This window comes from Neopsephotus bourkii, unplaced genomic scaffold (genome assembly GCF_033783945.1).
Source record: "Neopsephotus bourkii isolate Nb327-2 ecotype Australia unplaced genomic scaffold, CSIRO-AGI_Nbou_v1 NB_567, whole genome shotgun sequence".
Lineage (NCBI taxonomy): Eukaryota > Metazoa > Chordata > Aves > Psittaciformes > Psittacidae > Neopsephotus > Neopsephotus bourkii.
In genome coordinates this window covers 961,939-984,801 of record NW_026901068.1, presented here as the reverse complement: position 1 = coordinate 984,801, position 22,863 = coordinate 961,939, and the positions used below count along the sequence as shown (strand labels likewise).

Below are 22,863 nucleotides of genomic sequence, written 5' to 3'. Positions count from 1 at the left end.
TAGAACAGGATTCTTGTAGCCTGAGTACTTTCTGATACACTGAAAGAGGAGAACATTATTCTACTTCAAGAAAATGTGATAAACATCCAAGTTAGATTTTAATTAGTTATCATTTTCTAACTCAGTACTTAGAAAACCGATTTCCAGTTCCAAGCAGGGATTAGAAATTGCAAAGCTACCCATAATTAGACCCTGTAAAAGCCTTCAAAAAATTAATCAGAAGGGACTTACATAAAACTAGTCAGAAGCCTGTATTCTACAGTGATACAAGAACAAATAAAATTACTCTTCCTAGGTAGGGGCTAAAGTCTCATTAACATTTGGAAAGGTGGTGTACTTTTTACTATTTCTGTAGAGTAGAAAATGTACTAATTACAATTAGATGGAAGGTTTTGATGTTGCCAAATACCCAGTAAGAGGGAAGATTTGGTCACGTGATGGCCAAGATGATGGACTTCCTAGATACGATTTCCTGCCTGGAGTGAGCATTAACGCTGATTTTGAATAAAACATTCTCTGGTCACTTACTATTTTGTTTATGTGTCTTCATCTAAATGGGGAAAATTCTGGCTGGTTCTGACTGAAATCTCCATGCTGCCCAACCTGAAGTGCCTCATTTGGGGGTGTTCAGGTTGTTCCAGGTGTGCTGACAGTGCACAACCTCTCTCTGTATGAAAACAGTTTTAAGAAGACAAGGTTATGTGCATTCATTCATACTCCAAGTTTTGTCCTGAAGTTGTTATGCAAATTTAACTGTCTTAAAGAAGTATTCTAGTCTATTATGTTTTCTTTTGCATTTCAATTAAGTAATACTGGTAAAGTGGCATGTTCTACACCTTCTTTTCAGCCAGTCCTAATAGAACACTGCTTTAAAATTAGAGTTAGATACATTTGAAAAAGTACTAAACCATGGAGAAGGGTACTTGGAAAAAAGGTAGGATTGAGTTGTCACACTGAAAAAAATTCCCACAAGGAAATGAGTCATTAACCTATCCTAGTGTTTTGTACCATCGTCATCATGTGAGGGGAATTTTCTGTACCTGTGAGTTGGTACAAATGTTTCAGTTTCAGGTGGTGACTGGACGCTGAATCTGTTGTAACTCAAGCAGAGCACGCAATAGTATGAATTTGCATGCTTTAAATAGGTAATAGTGCTCAAAATAGCACTTTAGTGATGGAGTTAAAAAATCCCTAGAGGTAACAAGTTAATTTGTTCAACTTGCATGAATGATTGCTTCCGAGTTTTGCTGTATGGCAAGCAGTTATTTGAGATTTGGCTATGTCGGTACATGGTCATAGTGGATCAGCCACCTTCACAACTTGCATCAGCAAGTTAATGACTGTTATAACATTTTGTTACCATAGTGGAACACTTTCCACTAGACCAGGTTGCCCAAAGCCCCATCCAACCAGGCTTTGAGCATTGCTCGGGATAGGACAGCCGCAGCCTCAGCTTCTCTGGGCAACCTGTTCCAGTGTCTCACCACCCTCACAGTGAAGAATTTCTTCCTAATGTCTAATCTAAATATACCGTCTTCCAGTGTAAAGCCATTACCCCCTTTCTTCTCACTACAGGCCTTGGTAAAAAGTTTGTCCCCATCTTTCTTATAACCCCATCTTTAATTATTGTAAGGCTGCAATAATGTCTTGGGTTGAACCCCAGCTCTGTCAGCTTTTCCTCAAAAGAGATATGTTTCAGCCCTCTGTTTCTGTGGCCCTCCTCTGGATCTGCACTAACACCCTTGTCTTGTGCTGGGAACTCCACAGCTGAACACAGTACTTCAGGTGGGGTCTCAAAAGAGCAGAGTAGAAGGGGATAACCACTTCTGTCAAGCTGCTGGCCATGCTTTCTATGCAGCCCAAAGTGTGACTTGGCTTTCTGGGCTGCAAGCGTACAGTGCCAACTTATATCCAGTTTTATATCCACCGCTATCCCAAAGTCCTTTTCTGCAGGGCTGCTCTCAGTCCATTCTTTGCTGTATTCACAGTTGTGTTTTATGGGAAACGGGGAACTATTTTAACTTTGGGTTTTTTTATTTTTTATTTTTAATTCTCTTTCAGAATTCCCCACTCTACCAATATCTGCAGGATTTGGGACACACAGATTTTGAAGTATGTTCATCTGCGTCACAGAAAGCAGAGCAATGTGCAGCAGTGGAAAGCCAAAGAGAGCGGACTCTGCATGCTGCCCAGAAAGTGAGCAGTCTCCTGTTCCTGTTTCCCTTCTCAAATGAGAGTTATATTATTTCACAAATAGGCAAAATCAGAGGGGATAAAGATAAACCTCTTGCTGTATTAAAAGAAAAACAAAGCAAAAGAAAACAAAACCAATTGTCATATCTTGTCTGCAAATATGTTTGGAAATGTATGGTTTGCCAGTATAGTTTGGAGTGCATCTTTGCCCTTACATAAGCTAAGGAAGCAAGAAATGTTGATAATGAATTTTGAGTGTTGTAAGTTATCCTATTTACTGGATATTAGTATGTTACCTTAGCATGACATTCTGGGAATAAATCTACCTGAGCTTAGTTTTCCTTTTGTTCATTCCTATTTCATACCTCTTCAGCGATTTTCAAATCAGAGGTTCACAACCCTTTTCCCTTCGTTTGTAACCTCTGCTGCTTTCCTGCTCCACAATGTTCTACCCTCCCAATTAGTTGGCAGTGAGCAGGAGGAGCATCCTATTTTTCCCAAACACAGGTGGTATGATGAATGGTCAGGAAACACCCATAAGGTCTCTCTGCAGGTTTTGGTGGATGGGGGGATCATATGGCAGATGAGGAGAGTTACTGCTTTTCTTGGGCTCTTTTCTCAAATAATGCCATCTTGACATATATTTGCTACTCAGTTCTCCGATGCTTCATGGAATTAGCCAAGTAATAGTCACAAGGCTTTATTTCCACAATTTTTTCCAGTTTTGTGCATGTCCCTTTTGTTCCTCATTTGGTTTAGGTCAGAAGCATTTATTTTTTGTGGGATTTTTAATCTATTGTGCTGTGTGTAGGATCTTAAAGGGTAGGATTAGGAAGTGGATGAATTGATGTGGATAACATCAGTCAGATTTTTTTTCTGATCTGGGGGAAGAATGTGTGGTTTTTTAAATGTTTGCTATGGTATACTTGCAAGCATTGACATGCAGTCTTTGAAGTGGAAATTTAGAAATTGCAGTGGGAAGCTTATTCATCTAGCAGTATTGAGAGGACTGTTGATGGGTCATATTTTCATATAGTGATATTCATTTCAACCACTCCCTGTATAGACTATATAAGCTTCCTCACACTCATTAATCCATTTGAAAAGACATGATGATAAAACGTGAAACATTTTGCTTTGGTCTTCAGTCCTGTTGGAATTAATCTTCAGGCATAGATTCGTCATTGTTTGGTTTTACCTGTGTGCAGGTAAGACCAAGCTGTGCCCTTTGCTTCACAGCCTCAAACCCTGGTTTCTGAGACTTGTCCTTGCAAGTGTGTCATGTCTCCCTTCTCTCATGCCTCACTTTCTGATCAAAGATGATAATGTAGATAAGATGCAGGGTGCATATCCACTGATCAGACCAGTAAGTACTGCATGCCCAGCACATGAATTAGACACCTGTAAAAAATAATCATACTATAGTAAGAACCTCTAAGTTTAGTACAGTTCAGCCATGTCCTTGTAGAGTTTACAGCTTTTCAAAGAGTTCAGTAATCATGTAGAAAAGAATCAGGAAGCAGCTTGATTACAGAACTCCGGTCTTGTGTGCTGACGATTTGTGAGCTCACGAAACAGATTAATTGAGGGGAGGAGGAGAAGTGATTTTTGCAGTGTCTCCATGCTTCCTCAGCTGATTTCTCTACCATAAGATTATTTCAAATTTAATGAATAAATTGATTTCTAGTTACTGTTGATGTGGATAACTGTTGCATTTGTAATACAATTGCTTTTATCAGTGGTCACAAGGAAAGCTGAATTTAATTCAGGGTTTGACTCATAATTTTTTATAATTTAATTTAAACTACCTTTGAAAGTATTCATGGAAATATTAGGCTCACTAGCCTTACTTTTCAGAATTGTCAGTTATTGTCACCATAGCCCTTAAGAAACCACCTGAAATTTTATCTTCCCTTTAAAAGCTATTGGCAGTTTTGACATACGTTTACATTGAAGATACCTACTCTGGCTTACTGCAGGAAGACTTTAATCACACCACTGTTAACTGAAAATTAGAGTGACATACTTTATTGGCTGATTATCTGTTTTGTTATTATGAAGTAATGCCTGCAGTGTTACTTGCTAGCTGCATTACTTTATTTTGCATAGTTAGTTTTGTGGAAATCAGTAAAGCCATATGATGCCATGTTCATGTATATGATTTCCACCAAATTTAATGCAAAAGTGCTGTGGCGTGAAGAACCTCAAAAGGATTAAGTGCACTGCTTTGAAAAGCCTCAAGTATTCTGTTTTTTCCCCTTGCTTCCCCTTAAGCATTTTACACTTAATTTTATTGTGTTGGGAGCAACTGCTCCAGTATTGTGTCAGATGTAGAAGTAATTTGCCATGGTTTGCCTTGCAACTTGCAGGGAGTGGGTGTGTGAAAATGTGCTGTCCATTTCTTACAAATACTAGGATGATATTCACATTGTCTCATCTCTGTCTAGACAAGGATATGTGGTGGAAGAACCCTTTGTGTAACTTCTAGTGATACAGGTTCTTTCTGCTGCTGTTCCAGTACCAGTTTGGGAATGTGAACACTTTTCTTTTGTAATCTGGTGTCAGAAAGTCTGTTTTTGTCATTTGATTTCTGTGTCCCATTTTGGTAGGGTGTCTCAAAAGGAAAGAGAATGAAGGAAAGGCAGCTGGCCACACATTTAAAGAAGTAGACTAGATTTTAGAGGGATCTAAGGCTTTGCTGCAAGGTTTGTATGACACGCAGGCAAATTATCAACATCCCTACCCAATCATTTCCTCAATTTTTTGTGAACAAGTTATCACTTTCCTTCTCTCAGCCTTCCCTGGCCTAATCTACTGAAGTAATAAAATGTCTGCGAAACGTGGTTTCTGAATTCTGAGTATGTACCTATCCATAGTCCTGGTACAAAATGATCTTGCTGAGGGTTAGTGTAGTGCAAAATACAATCACAGGGCATGGATGATGTTCCATGCCAAGTGATGTCTAGTACGTCTATATATTTTCCTTCTGAAAAGCAAGTTTACAAATGACTTGGACACTTTATTAAAATAAAAATAGAAAAGGTGCAGTGTTCCTGTGTCTTTGAGTTGAGGTTGTTTACCCCTCATATATCCAGTCAAGTATGAACCCTGTTGAATACATTCTGGTGGCATGTAGCAAGATTTTGGCAAGGAAAGATGTAGTCTGGGATCTTCAGGGACTGAAAAAAAAAAATCTGGGAAAGAAAGGGTTTCCTAGTAACTGATACAAATGTTGCTGCTGTGTCTTGTCCTGCCAAGCAACGCATGTGAACATTGAGCTGAAAAGTTCAGTAAAGGTGAAGATGCTTCAAGGTTGTGTTCTGAGGGCTGATGAAATGCCAAGCTCCGATCTGAGGGAGTATAGAGATGTGATTTAGCACAGTAATTATAGGTGTTCCTGGCTGTACTAATCTCTGGCGGAAATTACAGTAAAGTTACGGTCTCATGATCACTTGATACTCCAAAGCACAGCTTGCAAGAGCTCCTAGACCTGTTTTCTGGAATTAAATCCTATTTGGATAATTCTGCTTGATCTTTACAGAATGAATTTCTTCCCATTTACATTTTTTCTTTCACAGTCATTTTCTTAGACTGCTGTGCATATCTGAATGTTTAAATTGATTATACTGTCACACCTTATCCCATCTTAGATGTGATAATATTTCATCACTAGAACAGGGCTGGTGCTGTCGGCAGCTACTGGGGATTGTGTTTGGGCTAGCCCTCAGTGGTAGGGCAGATGGCCTGATGTGGAAAGTCAGAGGGACTATTCCTTTGCCTTTGTCTAGGTCTCCCACCCACTCAATGCTAGCTCTTGATAGCTGGAAAGTATTGATATGTAGCATTATCTTCTTTCTGAAGTGCACAGAATTGAAAGGTACCAATGTGAATGAATGATGATATTTTACATACCTGCTAGCTTGCCATTTCAGGTTTATCCTGTGCAGAAGAGAAATAGTCTTTAGAATTTTATTTTAGATTCAAATTAATGTACCTAAAATAGTTTTTATATTTTTATGGTTTTTAATGTTAGGAGTTATACATCTTTGTTAGTTTACAGGAGGGTTGACTGAGTGGTGTCCTAAAGCTGTGAGAAGAATGCTCCAGAAGCGTTGGCAACATGACCTGACTTGTGTGTTGATGAAAGTTGTTTTACTTGTCAGTAACACTCCCAATGGTAATGCAAACTGTGAGACACTAGTTCAAGGATCTGAATAATTTAATGTGTTACTCTACTGTACTGGGTCACAGCCTAAGACAGTGGGTTGTCTTGTTTTGTGTTTTCAAGCACTGACATGCCCGTTGAGTGTTTGTGCAAGCTCAGATTTTTATTTTTAAACTAAAACACAGAAAAGAAACCAAAAGATTATTTACATAGCACACTAGTATGGTTTTGGTTTGCTGGCCTGTTGTTTTGGGGTGTTTTTTTTTGTAATTCCACACTCTAGTTTAATCAGCTGGTAGCAGTTTAAAATTATCCTGATGTAGGTTTACATGTTCATGATAAAAAAACCCAAAGACTTAGGGAAGCTAAACAGTTGAAAATGGGAAGCTCCAGAGGCATCATTTTCAACAGTAAATGGAGAATTTTTCTGTACCCTGCTTTCAAAGTATGGGGAAAAGTACTTCTGAATGAAGTGTCCTGTCAGCAGCTCAAATGCAGAGCAAAGACCTTTGTTTATTTTCTACAAATTGTAATTGGAAAATTTTGTTTTATTTTTCACCACTTCACAAGAAACTTGGAGGATAATCCAGTGCTGCAGTTTGTGACACTCTTCTCGCCTTCCAATTTACGTCAGCGGTCTTGAGCAACATCAAAGTACAATCCCTTGGATTTATTCCATAGTCTAAGAAGTGTGGATTGTCGGGATAGCTCCTCCTAGTAAGCCACAAAGATGCCTGTGTATTGGGAAGAACTATCATTACGAAACCCCTTTTGGTTTGTCTCTCCACTGACCTAAAAATACTTGCTTTTGGTATAGGTCTGCAACTGTAACTGTACACAGAAAGATGAGACATACATAAAGAAAAACTCAACTTAGATACATAAATGGATGCCAAAGTAAGTTATTACAAAAACTGTTGAAGCATAAGGGCCTCAGAGTGACAATTTCTAATGTTTACTCAAAGCTGTTCTGCCCTGGCTTGCTTCATCAAACTTGTGTCATGCTGCCTTGAAAAGGGCTGTCAGGTTTATCACAGCACTGACCGCAGAGCTCCAAGCTCTTGTAGCTTGGTTTTACTCTTCTATTTCTCACCTTATAGCTGGGGGAGAAAAACAAAGGAAGAAAAACCCAAAACAACAGAATGAGGAGAGGGAGTACAAATGTAGATGCTCCACAGTTAATTTTTTGGGGCATACATTTGGTTTGATAGTATTGCATGTCAGCAGTCTGAAGATTAAGAGGTAGGGCCTCAGAAATCATGAAATATGTGTAAGTATTTTGAAGAACACTTCCTGTCCAGCTCAGTCTGAGGGAAGCAGATACACAATGCATGTCAAAAACTTTCTCCTTTTCATTTAATGGTTGCAGAGTGAAGCAATATGCATCTATTTAGCTATAGTCTTTCATGCATCCTATTTTAGGAAGATACATGAGTAAAATGGGTGATGACCAAGAAGGAGTCCCCCTAATTAGTGTCTCATTTACAACTCAGATGAAAGTGTGGGTTCAGTAGGCATGGGAAGCAGCATGGGGCAAAATGCCTGATACCACACACCGGTTGGGACAGGGAGGTTCCAGGACAGTTCCTCTTCTTACGGTCACTCTTCCCTGTCTCTATTCACAACTTCTCCAAAGCCTTGCCCTCAGCCTGTGGTGGTCTGCCAAAGAGAGGTTGTTCCTCTCCTTGTCTTTTCTGCATTCCCAATTAGACATTTAACCTTTTATCCTCAAGGAGAGAGAAGATTTTTCATAGTGATGAAGTGTTTGCCAACTTAAGATCAAACTAATTCTAGCTGTAGTTATTTTTAACAGTACAACATAACAATCCAGTATGCTCCAAATAGGTGGGGTTACTTGAAAGCTTTATTTCACGCTCTTGTGTGCACAAGCAAACTGACGGGAAGCAGATGTTCCTTAGTGTACTCTGAAGTTAGGCCAGATACAGTAAGCGAAACTTCCTTACAGGTACTTGGGTCTGAATTAGCAAGAAAAGCAAATGCAGAATTAAAGGAATTGCCTGTTATTTATTTTTGGCTTGGTTTTGTTGGTTTTTTTTCTAATTGGAGTAATTTCTATTCCCTTCAGCAAAGCATCCTGTCAAAACTAGTTGAGTTCTTTAGAAGCTGGTTTCCTTTTCCACATTATAAGAAAAATGACGATATACTTCACCGACTGGTAAGTGACCTCCCCCCCCCTTTTTTTTTCCATTTACTTTCATAATCCACAAGTCTTCCTCTCCTCTGTACCTCATCCTCTGACCACCGTCTTTGGTCTGTATTATTGGTTTTGGCTCTAAGAGTTTTACTTCAGATAATATTGATTCTGGTTTTCAGAGTTACTGTGCCAAGCAAATTGAGCACACAAGAACAGAAACAGTGTCAGTAGCCAGGTTGAAGGTTTTCAAAATGTGGAAGAGAAATTAAAATAAAACATATAAGAGAAATTAAAGAAACTCTTGAAAGCTGAAAGGTGTTCACCTACAGAGCAGCTACTCTCTTTGATGGAAGCCAGTATGGAGACACTGGCTGAGAAAGTTCAAAAACTGCAGCCTAGTGCTTTGCAGACGCATCTCAAGACAGAAGACTCTAGAGCTTCACCTGAGTATTGCTTCAACCTCTGTTCCACTGCATTAGCTCAGGCATAGCACCACCACAGTGCATATCTACTACCCCTGAACCCATCCTGTCCCATTTGTTCCTGCACTGCTGTCCAGAGTGCTTCTGCATTTGGGAAAAGCTAAACAAACTAAGGCACCTCAGTTGTAATGCTTCCAAACAGTGTTACGCATTAAGAGTGGATGACATGTGTGTAGCGGTCTGTCTGCAGGGAGAGGCAAGAGCAGTCCTCTGTAGTACCTGTGTGCTCTCATCTCAGCAGTTCAGATGCAGCTGGGAGTCCATCTGCCCACCAGAAGTTGTATTCTCCTCCTGGAGCCTGCAGGAACTTTTAGGGCCCAAGTCAGCCTGCATGAGGTAGACTGAAGAGTCACAGTTACCCCACATAGTTAAAAATAGTTTTATGGTGCTGCTACACCTGTTCTCTGCAGTGCCACTTTCCAGCCAGGTCAGTCTCTAGCCTGGGCTTAACTGAGATCTGCTTTAACTTGCACCCAGCTGCTTCAGTTTCCTGGTCTGGCTTGCCAATGTCACATTAGTCAGACTGTCCCAGAATCCAAATGTTAGCATTTTGATTTATTTTTTATTTCTATGATATAGGGATGATGTCTTCAGATGTAGCTTCAAAAAAAAGAAAACAGTTGAGTTCTGCTAAGTCCAATTGCTATCTCTTCTCCCTTATCTCAAAATAACAAAATTTCCTCCTATTAATGATCATGGATTGTCTTTTTTAATTCCTCCCTCTTCCCCTATGAATCAAAGGTATTATCTTAACAGCTTTTTTTAGCCTTACTTTCTTGAGATGGAGACACAACCAAAGAGTACGGAAAACATTTCTCCTGCTGCTTGCTACAGTAGGGTACTGAAATGACACAGGATGCGTCGGAGGAGGCAGAGTTTCCTCTTGCACAGTCCTCAAACAAATGTTTGCTATTAAAAGTAGAATGCAAATATCTCAAGTGACATCAATGTATCGAATTAAACTTTCAACTAGCTATCTTCTAGTTTCATAAAGAATCTCAGTCTGTCAGTGACAGAGCTAAACAGATTTTGTACTGTGAAATGTCGTACTTCTGTTAAAAGCTTCTAATAGAAGGTTTTCAGACATACTCTCCCTCCTGTAATCTAGTTAGATGTAAAGATGCACATGTTCAGTGTTTGTTTTGTACTTAACTTGTTTTGTAATTATAGTTTGGTGCTGGATGCAAATTAAAATTTCAGGGGGTTCTCTAATGGATAGACTTGTCTTCAAGAGTATTGTATCAGTCTTGAAGAGCTGTACTTGCAAGGACAAAAAAGAGCAAATGCTTATCATGTCATCAAATCCATAAGTAATTCTCTGAAGTTTGCCTGGAGTTCAGCAAGTATGTAGTCTTCAGAGTCCCATGCTGTTTCATGTTTGGATTGATTTCCTTTGGAAAGGCACAGAATCCTGCAGGCAAGGGCTTCACTGTCTTGGCTCAGGGCTTGAGTCTAGAGCATTTACCCTAATGTTTTTAAGTATCCACAGGTGATTTTTTGTTGACTAATCTGTAATATCCCTCTTCTTCTTTCTAATTTTTATTTTTAATGATGTAAATTATGTCATGACATCAAAAAAAAAGTGTTTGCACTTTTATTAATGACCTTCTGATAGATACAGTACCTCTCTGATTCTTACACAAATATATTGGCATAATCTGTGGCACTTTTCCAAGTATTGTTACTATCTAGATCAGATCACAAAGTCAGTGCAATGCATCCTGCAAGTCTGAACTGTTAGGGAGTATGTGAGTATTTAAAGTTAAACAGCTTTAATAAAAATGAAGTAGCTACTTGTGATATAGCTAAAACATTCCTGTAGTCTTTGGGAATAGATTGTTGTCATCAAAGTATAGAGTGTCTGGGTGTTTTCCTTGTTCTACTAACTTAATTTTAAGAATTTGCATATTCTCTACTAATGCCTGTTTTTTTCTCCTGTCCATTGGTGGCTAGGATGTTGGATTTCGATTTGACACGCTTCGTACCATCCTGCAACAGGAAGTTCTGCTGCAGGAGGATGTGGAACTGATTGAGTTCCTTGACCCGAGTATCCTGTCTGCAGGGCAGTGTAAGCAACAGGAAAACAGACAGCTTCCAACGCTACGCTCCCTAGCAACTCCTAATATTTGGTATTGTACAGAGAATATGTACCACCATATTCACTGAGAAACAAGCAATAAATATATTGTGTGTTCCTTATATAAAATGCAGCAACAAAGTAACTACTTCTTTTTTCTTCTCAGGTTGTTGAGTCTTTGGTCCACTAGTCCCCAGATTTTTGTATACCCATGTTTTTTTCCTAAAGTGTTTTATTGAAAGAGTCAGTTTTAATCTGAGATAGCTACACGAACCTTAATATGTGCTCTAGGGAAGAACTAACATGGTTGATTAATTCTTGAGTTTTTAAAGTATACAATGGTGATTTTGATAAATGACACATGATTGTGAAGACTGAATTGAAAAGTGCCTACTTTGCTTTGGTCTTCATAAATATGTCGGGGAGGTGTGTGCAGTTAATTTTCGGATGTAGAATACCAGAAGAACAGACTAAAGCATTTTTAAAGAAGACGCATTCAAGCCAGCAGAGGCTGGTGAAATTCACCCTGGAAAATTGAAGGAGCTAGCTGCTGCAGCAGTGTCAGAACAGCTACCACCTGTATTCGAAAACCAGCAAGGACAGTGGGTGTTCTGACAGGGGGTCTTGCTCAGAAATGGACAGGAAACAGTAAATAAAAATACCTCGTAACACAGCCCAGTGTTATGTTTTCATGCTATGTTAGGAAAATGGATAAAATTATTATAAAGCCACAGCATGTTAAAACCCCATATATTTAAGTTGTAATATGTCGTTATTGATTCTGTCTGTCAAATGAGAACTTCTGAAACAGATTTTTCCAGTGCTTTGTCTTGGTCCTAGCACTATTCATTGTTTCTTTAACTGTTCAGATGATAGAGTACACTTACAAACTTTGTCAGTATTGCTCAGCTTACAGACAACACCAAGTTTGTAAATGTTTTGGCAGAATGGAATTCAAAAGTAGTTTTGAGAAATATCTTGAAATCAGTAGAAAAGTCAATAGACAAAAGTCTAATGCTTTTGGGAATGAAAAATCAAATGAACAAACAGGTGGTTAATAATTGGGTAGGCAGTACTACTTCGGAAAAGGGTCTGTACATGGTTGCAGAGTATAAATTCAGTGCTTCAGCAAATTATTGAAAAATGGCAACTCTCATCCTGGTGTCCTTATTAAACGCAGCACGCAGGGGGTTACTTTTCTGTCTGTTTCCCTAAGCCTTGTGTTAGACTACAGCATTTGGTTTTGGATGCCACACTCAGAGAGGCATAGGCAATTTAGAAACAGGCCAGAGCAGAACAAGAATAATAAAGAGTTTAAAAAATACAGTATTTTGGAAACATTAAAGTATGCTGGGATTGTTTGGCCAAAATGGACAAAATTGAGGTGAATTGGGTGAAGCAGTGTTACGATGTGTAGAAGATAGCTAATAGGAAGGTGGTGATCAGTCGTCATTTATTGTGTTCAGAAAAGGGAAGGATGTGAGGAAAAATAACGCAATTAATTTGCCAGTGATTCCGACTGGACTTGGGGGTAATGTTTTGAACTCTAAAGATATTTAGGAGTTGCAGTAGCTTCCTGGGTGGGTTGTGGAGTCTGAATTTTCTTTTTCAGTCTGTCTGTGATGATCTGGATTAACTAGAAACTGAAAATGGACAAAGTGAGCTTTTAACTCTCCAAAGAGACTCAAAAGTCTTTCATTGTTGTGATTCATTTTCTATGTGTGTGATTTTATTTTCAATGTACCAAGCAAGTTGTAGACTATGTGTCTGTCCTTTTTGAAGTTAATCACATATCTGGAATATTTGAACCCTGGACCTTTAATGAAAGCTATCAGTAGCCCTGAAGAATTAACACTTGTAAACTGTGTTGAAATATGACTACAAAACTGTCCAGAAAATAGAAATCCAGAGATCATGCCTTATTTTAGAAATGGGAAAATAGACCTATGTGAATACCTCCAAAACTAAATACAGGCTATGCAGGTAAAGAAAGTGAATGCTTTTCTTTCAAAAAAATATGCAAAAATAAAATAGCTATGCATCTTGAAGCTGATATCCCATCCATCTCTGGACTGTCATGTAAAAAAATGAAACTACGATACTATATATGAAACACAGTGTATTTTCTAACAGTTACTTCTTTTTGTGTAATTTTTCTAGGTGAAAGTAACAGGTTTATGAAGTTTTTTAAATGTCCTTGAGGAGTAACTGATTTGCAAGAGCTTCTAAATTATTTAAAATGATTATACAAGCCATCTTTACAAAAACGTGTTAAAAACTAGCGCTGTGTTGGTGTCCAAGTTAAATGAGTCAGTCTTTAGAAAAAATAAAGCTGGCATTACTTGAGGATTTTGTTACCAAAAGAAACATGCCCTTCCCTACTGTACTCTTGAACCTGGAAGTACAGCTATTCCAATTCCTACCCACCCTGGATTATAATGCTGAGTAGTCAGGTTTTTTCTTATTCTATGTTCTTTTCTATTCTTTTTTCTTTTTAAGTCATACGTGTAGGAGAAACTGACCTTTCAGAGTGGTACATTATTCTTCTCCTTGTGCCATAAAAAAGCCCAAAAAAATGTTTCCTTAGAGTATACTGACCAAGTAGTATCATGTACATATACATGTAAATCTGCCACTAGGAATATTTTTCAGTGTTTACAGCTCCCTTCAGAACCTGTATAAAAACCCCATAATAAGATGTCATAATGGCAGATAAAACCAGAATCTTCATGATTTTGCCACTCATTTAACATCAGAAATCTGTGGTTGATGATGCTTTTTTCTTGTTTACAGGGATGTCTCGCTGCTTCTTGCCTTTGTAAGTGCACTGCTTATGCTTCCCTCATGGTGGAAGGAATCATCATGGCTGCCATGGGGACTAGTTCTGCTTGTCTATGCAGTCTTTCGAGTGTGGGGCACATGGAGGACAGCCAAGCTGCAAATGTCCCTGCGAAAATACTGTATCCAGCTGGAAGAAACAGTGGCAAATAGCCGAGCTTTTACTAATCTCGTGAGGAAATCTCTGCGACTCATTCAAGAGACTGAAGTAATTTCCAGAGGATTTACCCTGTGAGTCTATATTTCCTTTTATTTAATACACAGATCCATTCAAGCCAGATGCCTTCTAAAATTGTCTGGTTACACCATCTCACATAACAAGTGGAATTTCTGAAAAACATGATACTTAAAGCTTCTTGTTCACATAAAATAGTATAATTTCCATTCATACTAAATGTATGAATTCTAACAATTCAGTGTTAAAACCTGGCATCCTGAAGGAGAATTAAGTCTCACCAAACTTTCATGTCACTGAAATCTCCTACTCTGCTATCAATGAAACACATGAAGAAATGGATTTTGAATCAATTTAGTTAAGTATTTTGGGGTGTAATTTAGAGGGCGGTTTGTATGGGGGGGCGTATATCTTTTATTACCAAATCTATGTAACTAAACTGACTGCAAGTAATCATTTGTATTTTAGAAAACAAGATGGCATCATAATTCTATTTTTATTTAACAAACAACAGTCTGAAGTAATGAGAACACAGCAATCAGTGAAGACCATTAAAGCTCATCTTCCACCTCAACTAAAGGTTATGTTACTCATTGAGAGATGAGGTGTTTAAATTCTTAAATTATTTACTGCTGAATTTGCATCTCGCTTAAGGGATATGAAAAAGTTCCTGGTTATTTAGCTCTTGTAGCTGTTTGGCAGTTTTCGCCTATTTGCTGTGTGAAAGGACATGAGAACATGTTTAGTGTATGCAATGATCCCAAAGCCAACAAGCCTGCTTCTACGCACTCTCATTTCCATGTATGCTTTTCACTTATAGCAACCTATGGTTAGATACATACCTGTGCCAGCTAGACTTAAAGTTAAGGAGGGTGGAAATGCCAACAACTAAAATTCAGTCAACTAATTTCTAAAACCAGTAAAAAAATTCGCTTGTGTGCACAAAGGAATTGTTTATTCATGCCAGACCAACTATTCTGTGCTCAGGCACGTTTTTACATGCAGGTTTGAAATTGTAGACTTAACATTTTGAATTAATTTTCTAGCTTGAGATACCTTCAGTATGCTTCATTGAAGAAATGTTTCATTCTCCCTTTAGGATGCAAAAGCATGTCTTCAGTCTGCCTAGCTATGTGTTTTGGTTTGTTTTGGTTTTTTTGCTGAAGAAGCATATAGTTAAGCAATAGGCAGTCTTATCTTTGCAAATGGGTTCTTAAAAGAAGTTATTGTTAGGGCTTGTCCAAGTTACAGATGGGAAAAACATTTGGATTTTTTCCTGAGTTAAAGCAAACAAACTTGTGGTCAGTGTCTATATTGCTCTTGTCTTGTTCTTTTACTACATATCTTAGATAGCAGATTAACAGAAAACAGACTGGTCTTTAAGCTGATGCTTGATCTTATAGCCTCTTTACTTAAAACTTTGGCAAGCTTTTCCAAAGACTTTGAAGTATGGATGGAGTGGGAGAAGTCTGCCTGTGCCAGCTTCCTCATTGGAGCAGTTGTCCAATATGAAGAAGTCAGTGCTGTACAGGTTTTTGTTTGGTCTAGCCTGGAGGAAAGTCTAATTCCAGAGTGTTCTTTTCTGCAACCGTATAAGCAAAAGATGCTGCTGCACAGGGCATCTGAAATTCTTACTTGAGATAGCACTTCATGTATGATCTTGAAAAACTAGTTACCTTTTTTCTTCCAGAATTTTGCTACAATAAACCGTAGCAGAACAAAGTTTTGTATGTTTTCCTGTAGTAAATCTGTCAAAGTCTTAATGCTAGTTCAGAGTCACATGGCAATAGAAATGGTTGCATCTAAAAGTTAATGAGTATCTTCTTGTGTGATTTTACATTCTTGAAGGAATGGGATTTCAACCAGGTACCACAGCGTCCTGTTCAATGTGTGTGCTGCTGTTCTAGTATACTTCTAGCTCAGCATTGTTTGGAATGTGCATTAACTGTGTTGTCAGTGGAAAAATACCAAAGCTGACATTTAAACAGTACTGAGTTCAGATTTTGGCTAGGTGTACTTAGCTCAATATTGATATAGCAAACCCAGGTCTGCAGCTTTGGCCTGAATCTCCTTGTATTCCACTACTGTTTCTTCTCCTTGTTGCACTGTCCTTTGCAATGTTCTTGTAACCTAGTTCACATATGCTTTGAAATCTCTGTGGCTTTGCTTTATTCTGCTGTGTTGCCCCTTGTTAATTGATATTTGACTGTCTCTGTAAACGTTAAATTTTTCTTCATGAGGTTTTAGTCGGTTGTCCACTGGTTCTCTGGTTTACTGCTGTGACAGTGACTGCTGTATGATTAACCAATTCAAGCATCATTTTGCCTTCATTCCCGAAACCCCACAGCAGCCACTTGGAAAGGGAACTAGCAGGCCTTTTATATTAGCTGCTCTAAAAGGCAACTGGGTATTCCGATTTCAGAATGGCCTCCAGAAGTGTTTAACACTATTGTTGGCATTTCAGGGATGTCGCATGGTACAAGCTCTGCATCGTAGAGATGGCTGAGACCTCACCAGAGTAGTCTGGATTACAAAAATTGTGTAGCCAATGTAGGGTAGTGCTATACTCAGGCAGAATGGCACTGTTCCTGTCTAATGGCTTCATTTGTCTCATTGCAAATGATCATGGGTTGCAGCCTGGAATTTCCGCTGGGTAATGAAAGTATGTCCATTGTCTCACACATTATGAAATGGAAGCTGTAGGAATACATAATGAAAGGCTGCAGCAGTAAGCATTGAGTAGTTATTTCCTTGTTTGTCACTGAAATAATTAGCTTTTCTCCAAAATGCTCCCTTTCTACTATATTTTAAACTAGAATCAAGCCCTATGAGCACATATTGGTGTATATAGCATCTTTATAGAACTGCTTTAATGGTGGAGTACAGTAATAGGTTTTTATTAATGTGTCTATACGAGTTTGTTATAAGTTGAGAGCCTTTTTAAAATTTGGCTTGTGAGAGCAATGGAGTAATAAGTCACTGTTCTTTACTTGTAGAATGATTTGGGGCATTAGGAAAGAGGAAATTCGCCCTTAACCTTTTTTCTTCTTGCTATTTGTGGCTGGTATGCAAAGTTGATAACATTTTTTTAAGTCCAGTTAAAATACATAGAAGATAAATAAAACATTAGGAACTTAATGATATGGCATGTCTGGCGTAGACATTAATAGCAAGTTATATTAATTTAAGATTACTTGAATAAAAAAGAATTATTTTATAAAAACCACTGAAACAAGGCCTCCCAGAAGGAAAGCAAATTGTTTTGCTTAATACTGGCAGTACATGCTGTGCATGAGTTGTGCTATATTTGTTCTGTATGGGAGCTGGAAATGCTTATATCGTTGTAGCAGAATGTAGATTTCTTTTTCTCTTTTACAGAAGAAGTTTGCTCTTTGAGCCTGCTTCTGACAGTTCACCCAGGGCTTGAGTCTACAAACTGATGGGAGAATTTATTCATAAACACTTCAAGCTGTTACCTTCAAAAGCTAGGGAAATGTTAAAAATTGGCATGTATTTTACATGCTGTGCTCCCTAGTGAAATGTATGGCAAGACTAGCATTTTAGATTTACATTTAGAAATTGAAATTAACACAGTTTGGGTTTATTTTATTCAGGCTTTAAAGTACTTTATGAGATGTTACATAAACTATTTTAATATCACTCACATCATTTAATATGGTACACAGACATTTTAATGTGGTATTTTGGCTAGCGTATTCAATATACTGCAGTTTTTGGCATGAATCTCCTTGTGTTAATCATGTTTAACATGCTGATATGGGTCCAGCCTTGCTCACTGGGTGGGCTACATTGCTTTTCATATTTGACAGTGAGGCGATAAGCTATTTCCCCTCCCAGTCAATGTGCAGCATGGTCCAGCTAAGCACATGCAGTAGGACTGACATTTTTCCAGCAGGGTCAGGTTTGCTAGCTTAGTCGTCTCTTCAGTCAGATAGGTTATATAAATAGTTCCTAGTGAAGCAGCCCACCTCAGTCTTACCGGGTACCCTATATGCTTTTCCCCTTTAAGTGGCCGAAGACATGAAATCACCTCCTTACCATGCCCTGGGAAAGGTGAAAGCAGAAGCAGGCTTCCAGTCTCCAAACAATTAATCACAATTCATCATCATGTTGTCCACTCTATGTCTGTTCCTGAGCTGACTCTAGTGAAAACAGTTCCAACAAGTAGAGGCTGTTTTCAGTATCTCAGTCATAGTTTTGCCATCAGTCTGTATATGAATAGATATAACTGGATATGAATATTTTTTTTTCTTTTCCTACAGCTTAAAGTTACACAGACATATTTAACATTCACCCAGTTCACAAGTCAGTTTGTTTCCAGATGAAGCAATTTCTTACAGTTCTAAAGCCATTCTGAAGTATATTCTAACAGGCAAATGGCACAGTTTCTTTTATATGGTATATTCACCTGAATATGTGGACACCAAAGTATATACTCAAATATGCTTGTATAGTTGCATACATTTCATATGTTTACCTGTCAGACTCTGACAGACACAGCTGCCATTCATTGCATGATGGTAAAATCTGTGTCACCACTCAAATAATATCTCTGTTGACCTGGAAAAGAGAGCATGGAAAAAGTTGAAAGAATACAGTGGTTTGCGTGAAAAACAATATGTATTAGCACATTTTTTCTGCAAAAAATATTGAACAAATTTGGCTATAAAGAGGTATATGTTAAGCATTTGTTAAAATTTCCAAAGTTTACAGTGGACTTGTGGTAGTTTTTTACTAAAGGTAACGTGGTCTATCCACCCTTAGCGTATAATTTAGGAAATCTTTGGAGAAAATAAATGCTTCCTGTGTTCCTTTCATGTTTCCAAATGAATCCTGGCTGCTTATCTGAAATTCTGATTAAATGTATCATTGATATGCTGGACAACAATATACATTATTATATGTATCATTGATATGATTGATTAGGGTTTTTTTTTTCTCTCATAGTTACTGAGTGGTTTGAAAAAGTTTTCTAAGTAATGGAATAAGAAAGCTGATGTACTGTCTTTTAAAAATACTTTAGGACATCTGTACAGTTGTATCACATTTTACTTTTCAAGTTTGCTTGACAGGGTCAGTGCCGCTTGCCCATTTAATAAAGCTGGACAGCATCCTAGTCAGCATCTTATTGGTCTTCGGAAAGCCGTTTATCGCTCTGTCAGAGCCAACTTCCGAGCTTCAAGACTGGCTACTCTGTACATGCTGAAAAAATATCCTTTTTGCATAACCTAAGCAGTTCAGATATTCCAAGTTACCTACCTGTAATTGCTCCAGTGTTTAGAGTTAGTATATCTAGAAACTGACAGTATTTACATACCTAAACAAAACAAAGAAAAGGTAGCATAGTAAATTGGGATTTACGCTTGTACTGTGCAGTGTGAGAGATTCTGTGCACTGAAAATGTTGGCCCAGTTACTCACACCCGTGCCTTTGGTGTAAGCACTGTTTATGTTTTTCAGAGTCCTTCAGGATTTTGTTTTGTAATTCATCTTAGCCATCTTTCCTTTGCACCAAAATAGCCTCTTCTCTGAGTAATATGGCCTTTCACTCGACACCCCTGTGTTCAAAGGTAAGTTTTTTCCTGGTTCAGACAAGCTGGGCAAAATTCTGATTACATTAGTGAGCCAAAAGGCACATTTAAGAACGAGGAGTTTCAACTCTGAATCAGAGCAGAACACTTGGTTCAGATTCCATTTTGTGACTGTCATCTGTATTTCTTTAGTGAATTGTATACATTCTTTTTAATGTTAGCATGTCAAGGTTTTTTTCTGTGTTTATTGTACTTGCAGTACTATATAGGAAGTAACAATGCCCTCACCTTGAATTGTAGCAGAAAACAGGTATGTTACTGATCTGGAAGAACACATCCAGGGAAACAAAAGCTGGTGGTAATGCGAGCGTTGAAAGTCTGACATGACAAATCACTTCTTTTGTCTTCCTGGGACATAATACTAGACTAATATATCTTGCCTGGCAAATGGATGGATGTACTGAGTGATGACGTGTAAACACGCAGGGGAACACACAAAGCTACTGGTATGTGTAGTCGCTTTGAACGAAATGAGTATTTCTTCACAAAACAGTAACTTGTGTAGGGATAGGCATCCTCCTTGTGGGCTCAAGACTTCATTCTTAGCTCTCAGGAATAAGGTGTATTTGTTATGTCTTAAGAAAGAAAAAATTCAGACAAAAGATTCAGACAGGTTATAAGAGCAACTGATACCTAGCTTGGAAATAATCAAGAATCACTTCTAAGAACATGGGACAAGAGATCTGAAAACAGGGCCAGTTAACATGGCCTTCTTAAGTATCCTCCAGGATGAAGGCTAGCAATGGTTAGGACAGGTCTGTAGGTTGTTGCTGTGGCTGGGGAAGTTACAGGTCAAGGAATATTGGTGTGTATTAGGCTGTCCACTCGTTTTGTAACTACTAAACTTAAGGAATGGCTTTTAAATTAAGGAATGAGAGAGAAGAAAGTTTTGTTTACTTTGGATAATTTGACTTTTAGATCTGTCTTTGAGAAAATGTTGAGATGAAAGTACCATTATGCCACGTTATCACACAGATATCACAGTAGTAAGGGCCAGCAGAAATAAATGGCTGAAAAATTTATGGACATTGCATGTATATAGGTTCTTGACAAATTGAAAGAGAATTTGTATTTGTGCAGAACATCATGGCACAGCTAGTGGTAGCATGTGAGCTGAGATGCAGGCTGGCCCAATTCTGCAGTGCATGAAAACTGAAAAGGAAAGGCCTTAAATGTAAGGAAGGTGAGTAAAGGATTCCTCCTCCCCACCGGGATAATTAAAAGAAGCTTTAAGGTAGTTCCAAGTTGCCTTAGTTTGAATATTTCCCTGTGTATCATGAATGCCTGTAAATGTTATGTGTATTGCATGGGTATATACAGCAAGGGGCATCTTTCAAATAGATTCTAGTGCCTCATGAAATTGAATAGAACTTTTACGCTGGAGGGGCCAAAGATTCCTTCATGTCAAAAGAATTCACAGCTGGCGCTTGTGGCAACTTTAATGCCCTTGTCTGTCATTAGATTGTTAGCAGAAATCTGGCCTAGAGCAAGGAGAAAAAGGAACTGGAGAGATTAAATAAAGGAGTGAGGTGATAAACTGAAGGGAAGGAATGTTGATAAATAAAAGGAAAGGATCTTCCATCCAAAATCTGGAAATGAGATGCCAATTCTGACTTTTACAGTTCTTTTTAGTAAGTTCTGCTTTGCACAAAATCAGAAGATATTCTCAACTTGATATCTTTACTTGCTTCAATAAAACTAGGAGCTTAGCAGTATCTGCTTGTGGCTAATGTGCCCCTTTTTAGCTAGACAGCTGCCTTCAGGGAGTAGAATAAATTACTATTGTCATAATTAAAATTTGTTCCTATGTAAAACAAAAAAGATGCAATTATAATTTAGCTTTATACCAGGCATTTCTATCAAACCTTGGTGGACCAGTAATCTAATGAGATGGAAAGACATATTCCTTACATTTTATGTGAAGGGACAGTTGGGTGCTTGCAGAAACAATCCATCATTTTCTAATGCTCTTCTTATTCTTTTTTGTTCATATTGAAAAGAGTACATTTCTCAAAATCATAGAACGAAGAGAAGGGAGGAAAGAGAAGAGTATTTCTCTTTTAATCTGGAAGACAAGGATATAGCAGGCTTAAACTCAAATTAGGTGTTTTGGATTAAGTATTTACACAATGTTGTGCAGACTGGTCACTACTAGTTCAACAGATCTCTGCACTCTCCATTGAATTGTGTAATAACTCAGGCAGTACTTCAGTTGGCGTGCTAGTTGCTTAATATTTTTATACTTAAGAGCTTTGTGAGTTCTATGTCATAGGAATCTATGCTTTAGTCACTGGTTTAATTATATGCAAACTGGATGGAGGAAATTTTCTAGTTTATTTTGCTGGATTATGTTAATAGTCTCATCTTCAGCTGATGCAAGATGGTGTGATAGTGCATTTCCATTGAATTATATTGATAGGTAGTACCTGGGCATTGGACTGTATAAACTAAAAAAGCTTTAATTTTGTTGTAAGATGTCATTCTCTGAATGCAAAGCATAGCGTTGCAAAACCAGACATTGGATACCAGTATTTTAAAATTAGTTTAAAATGAGTATATATATATATATATATATATATATACCACCTTAACCCATTAAGACATAAATGGGTTAAGGTGGAATATATATATATATCTATGTTTTATGTCTTTGGGGTGCACTGAGCACGGGGAAGATTGCAAATTTCCTCTGGTAAATCTAGTGAAACATTTTTCCTTCTCTGTTAAAATTTAGTTATTGTATCATGAAATGTTAGAAAAACACATACCTTTTAACTTGGGAAAGAGAAAGCTCACACAGGAAAACAGGAAGCTAAACAAAAAGCAGTACCCTCTTTGGGTCATAAAAGCCTAAATCAGAAATCTGATGCTGGAAAGCCTGAGTAAAGAGACTTGGGCAATTTGCAGTGCAATGTTTCTTCCTTGACCAGCTGGTGCATCCATTCTTGCCTGGTGAACAGGTGATAATTTCATAAAAAGGCAGTTTGGATTTCTCAAGGATATTGTGAGGCCCTCCTGTTAGATCTTTAGATGGGAACGTGCTCTTGAAGAGCAAAGTCTGAATATTAAATTGCTACATACAGGGTACATTATTGTTCTTGCTTTTCTGTAGGCAAATAAGAGTGGCCTCCTGGCAGAGTTTAGACAGTCACTGTATGGATATTTTA

The 22,863-nt window shown here is 38.0% G+C and overlaps 1 protein-coding gene across 7 annotated transcripts in view; it reads left to right on the top strand.

Annotated features, from left to right (window-relative positions):
* Positions 1 to 22,863, top strand: part of VEZT (vezatin, adherens junctions transmembrane protein) — a 75,081-nt gene that overhangs the window by 12,221 nt on the left and 39,997 nt on the right. For 3 of the 7 annotated variants that reach the window (XR_009725119.1, XM_061351268.1, XM_061351270.1), the window contains exons 2-6: positions 2,062 to 2,196; positions 8,445 to 8,534; positions 10,949 to 11,124; positions 13,866 to 14,141; positions 19,167 to 19,316. Coding sequence is in view for 6 of the 7 variants with exons in the window: in XM_061351268.1 (XP_061207252.1) it covers positions 2,062 to 2,196; positions 8,445 to 8,534; positions 10,949 to 11,124; positions 13,866 to 14,141; positions 19,167 to 19,316 (827 nt within the window). In the remaining variant the exon portion in view is untranslated. Of the gene's footprint in view, positions 1 to 2,061; positions 2,197 to 8,444; positions 8,535 to 10,947; positions 11,125 to 13,865; positions 14,142 to 19,166; positions 19,317 to 22,863 lie in introns of those variants that run through there. The other 4 variants (XM_061351266.1, XM_061351271.1, XM_061351267.1 and 1 more) reach the window with 3 other exon arrangements.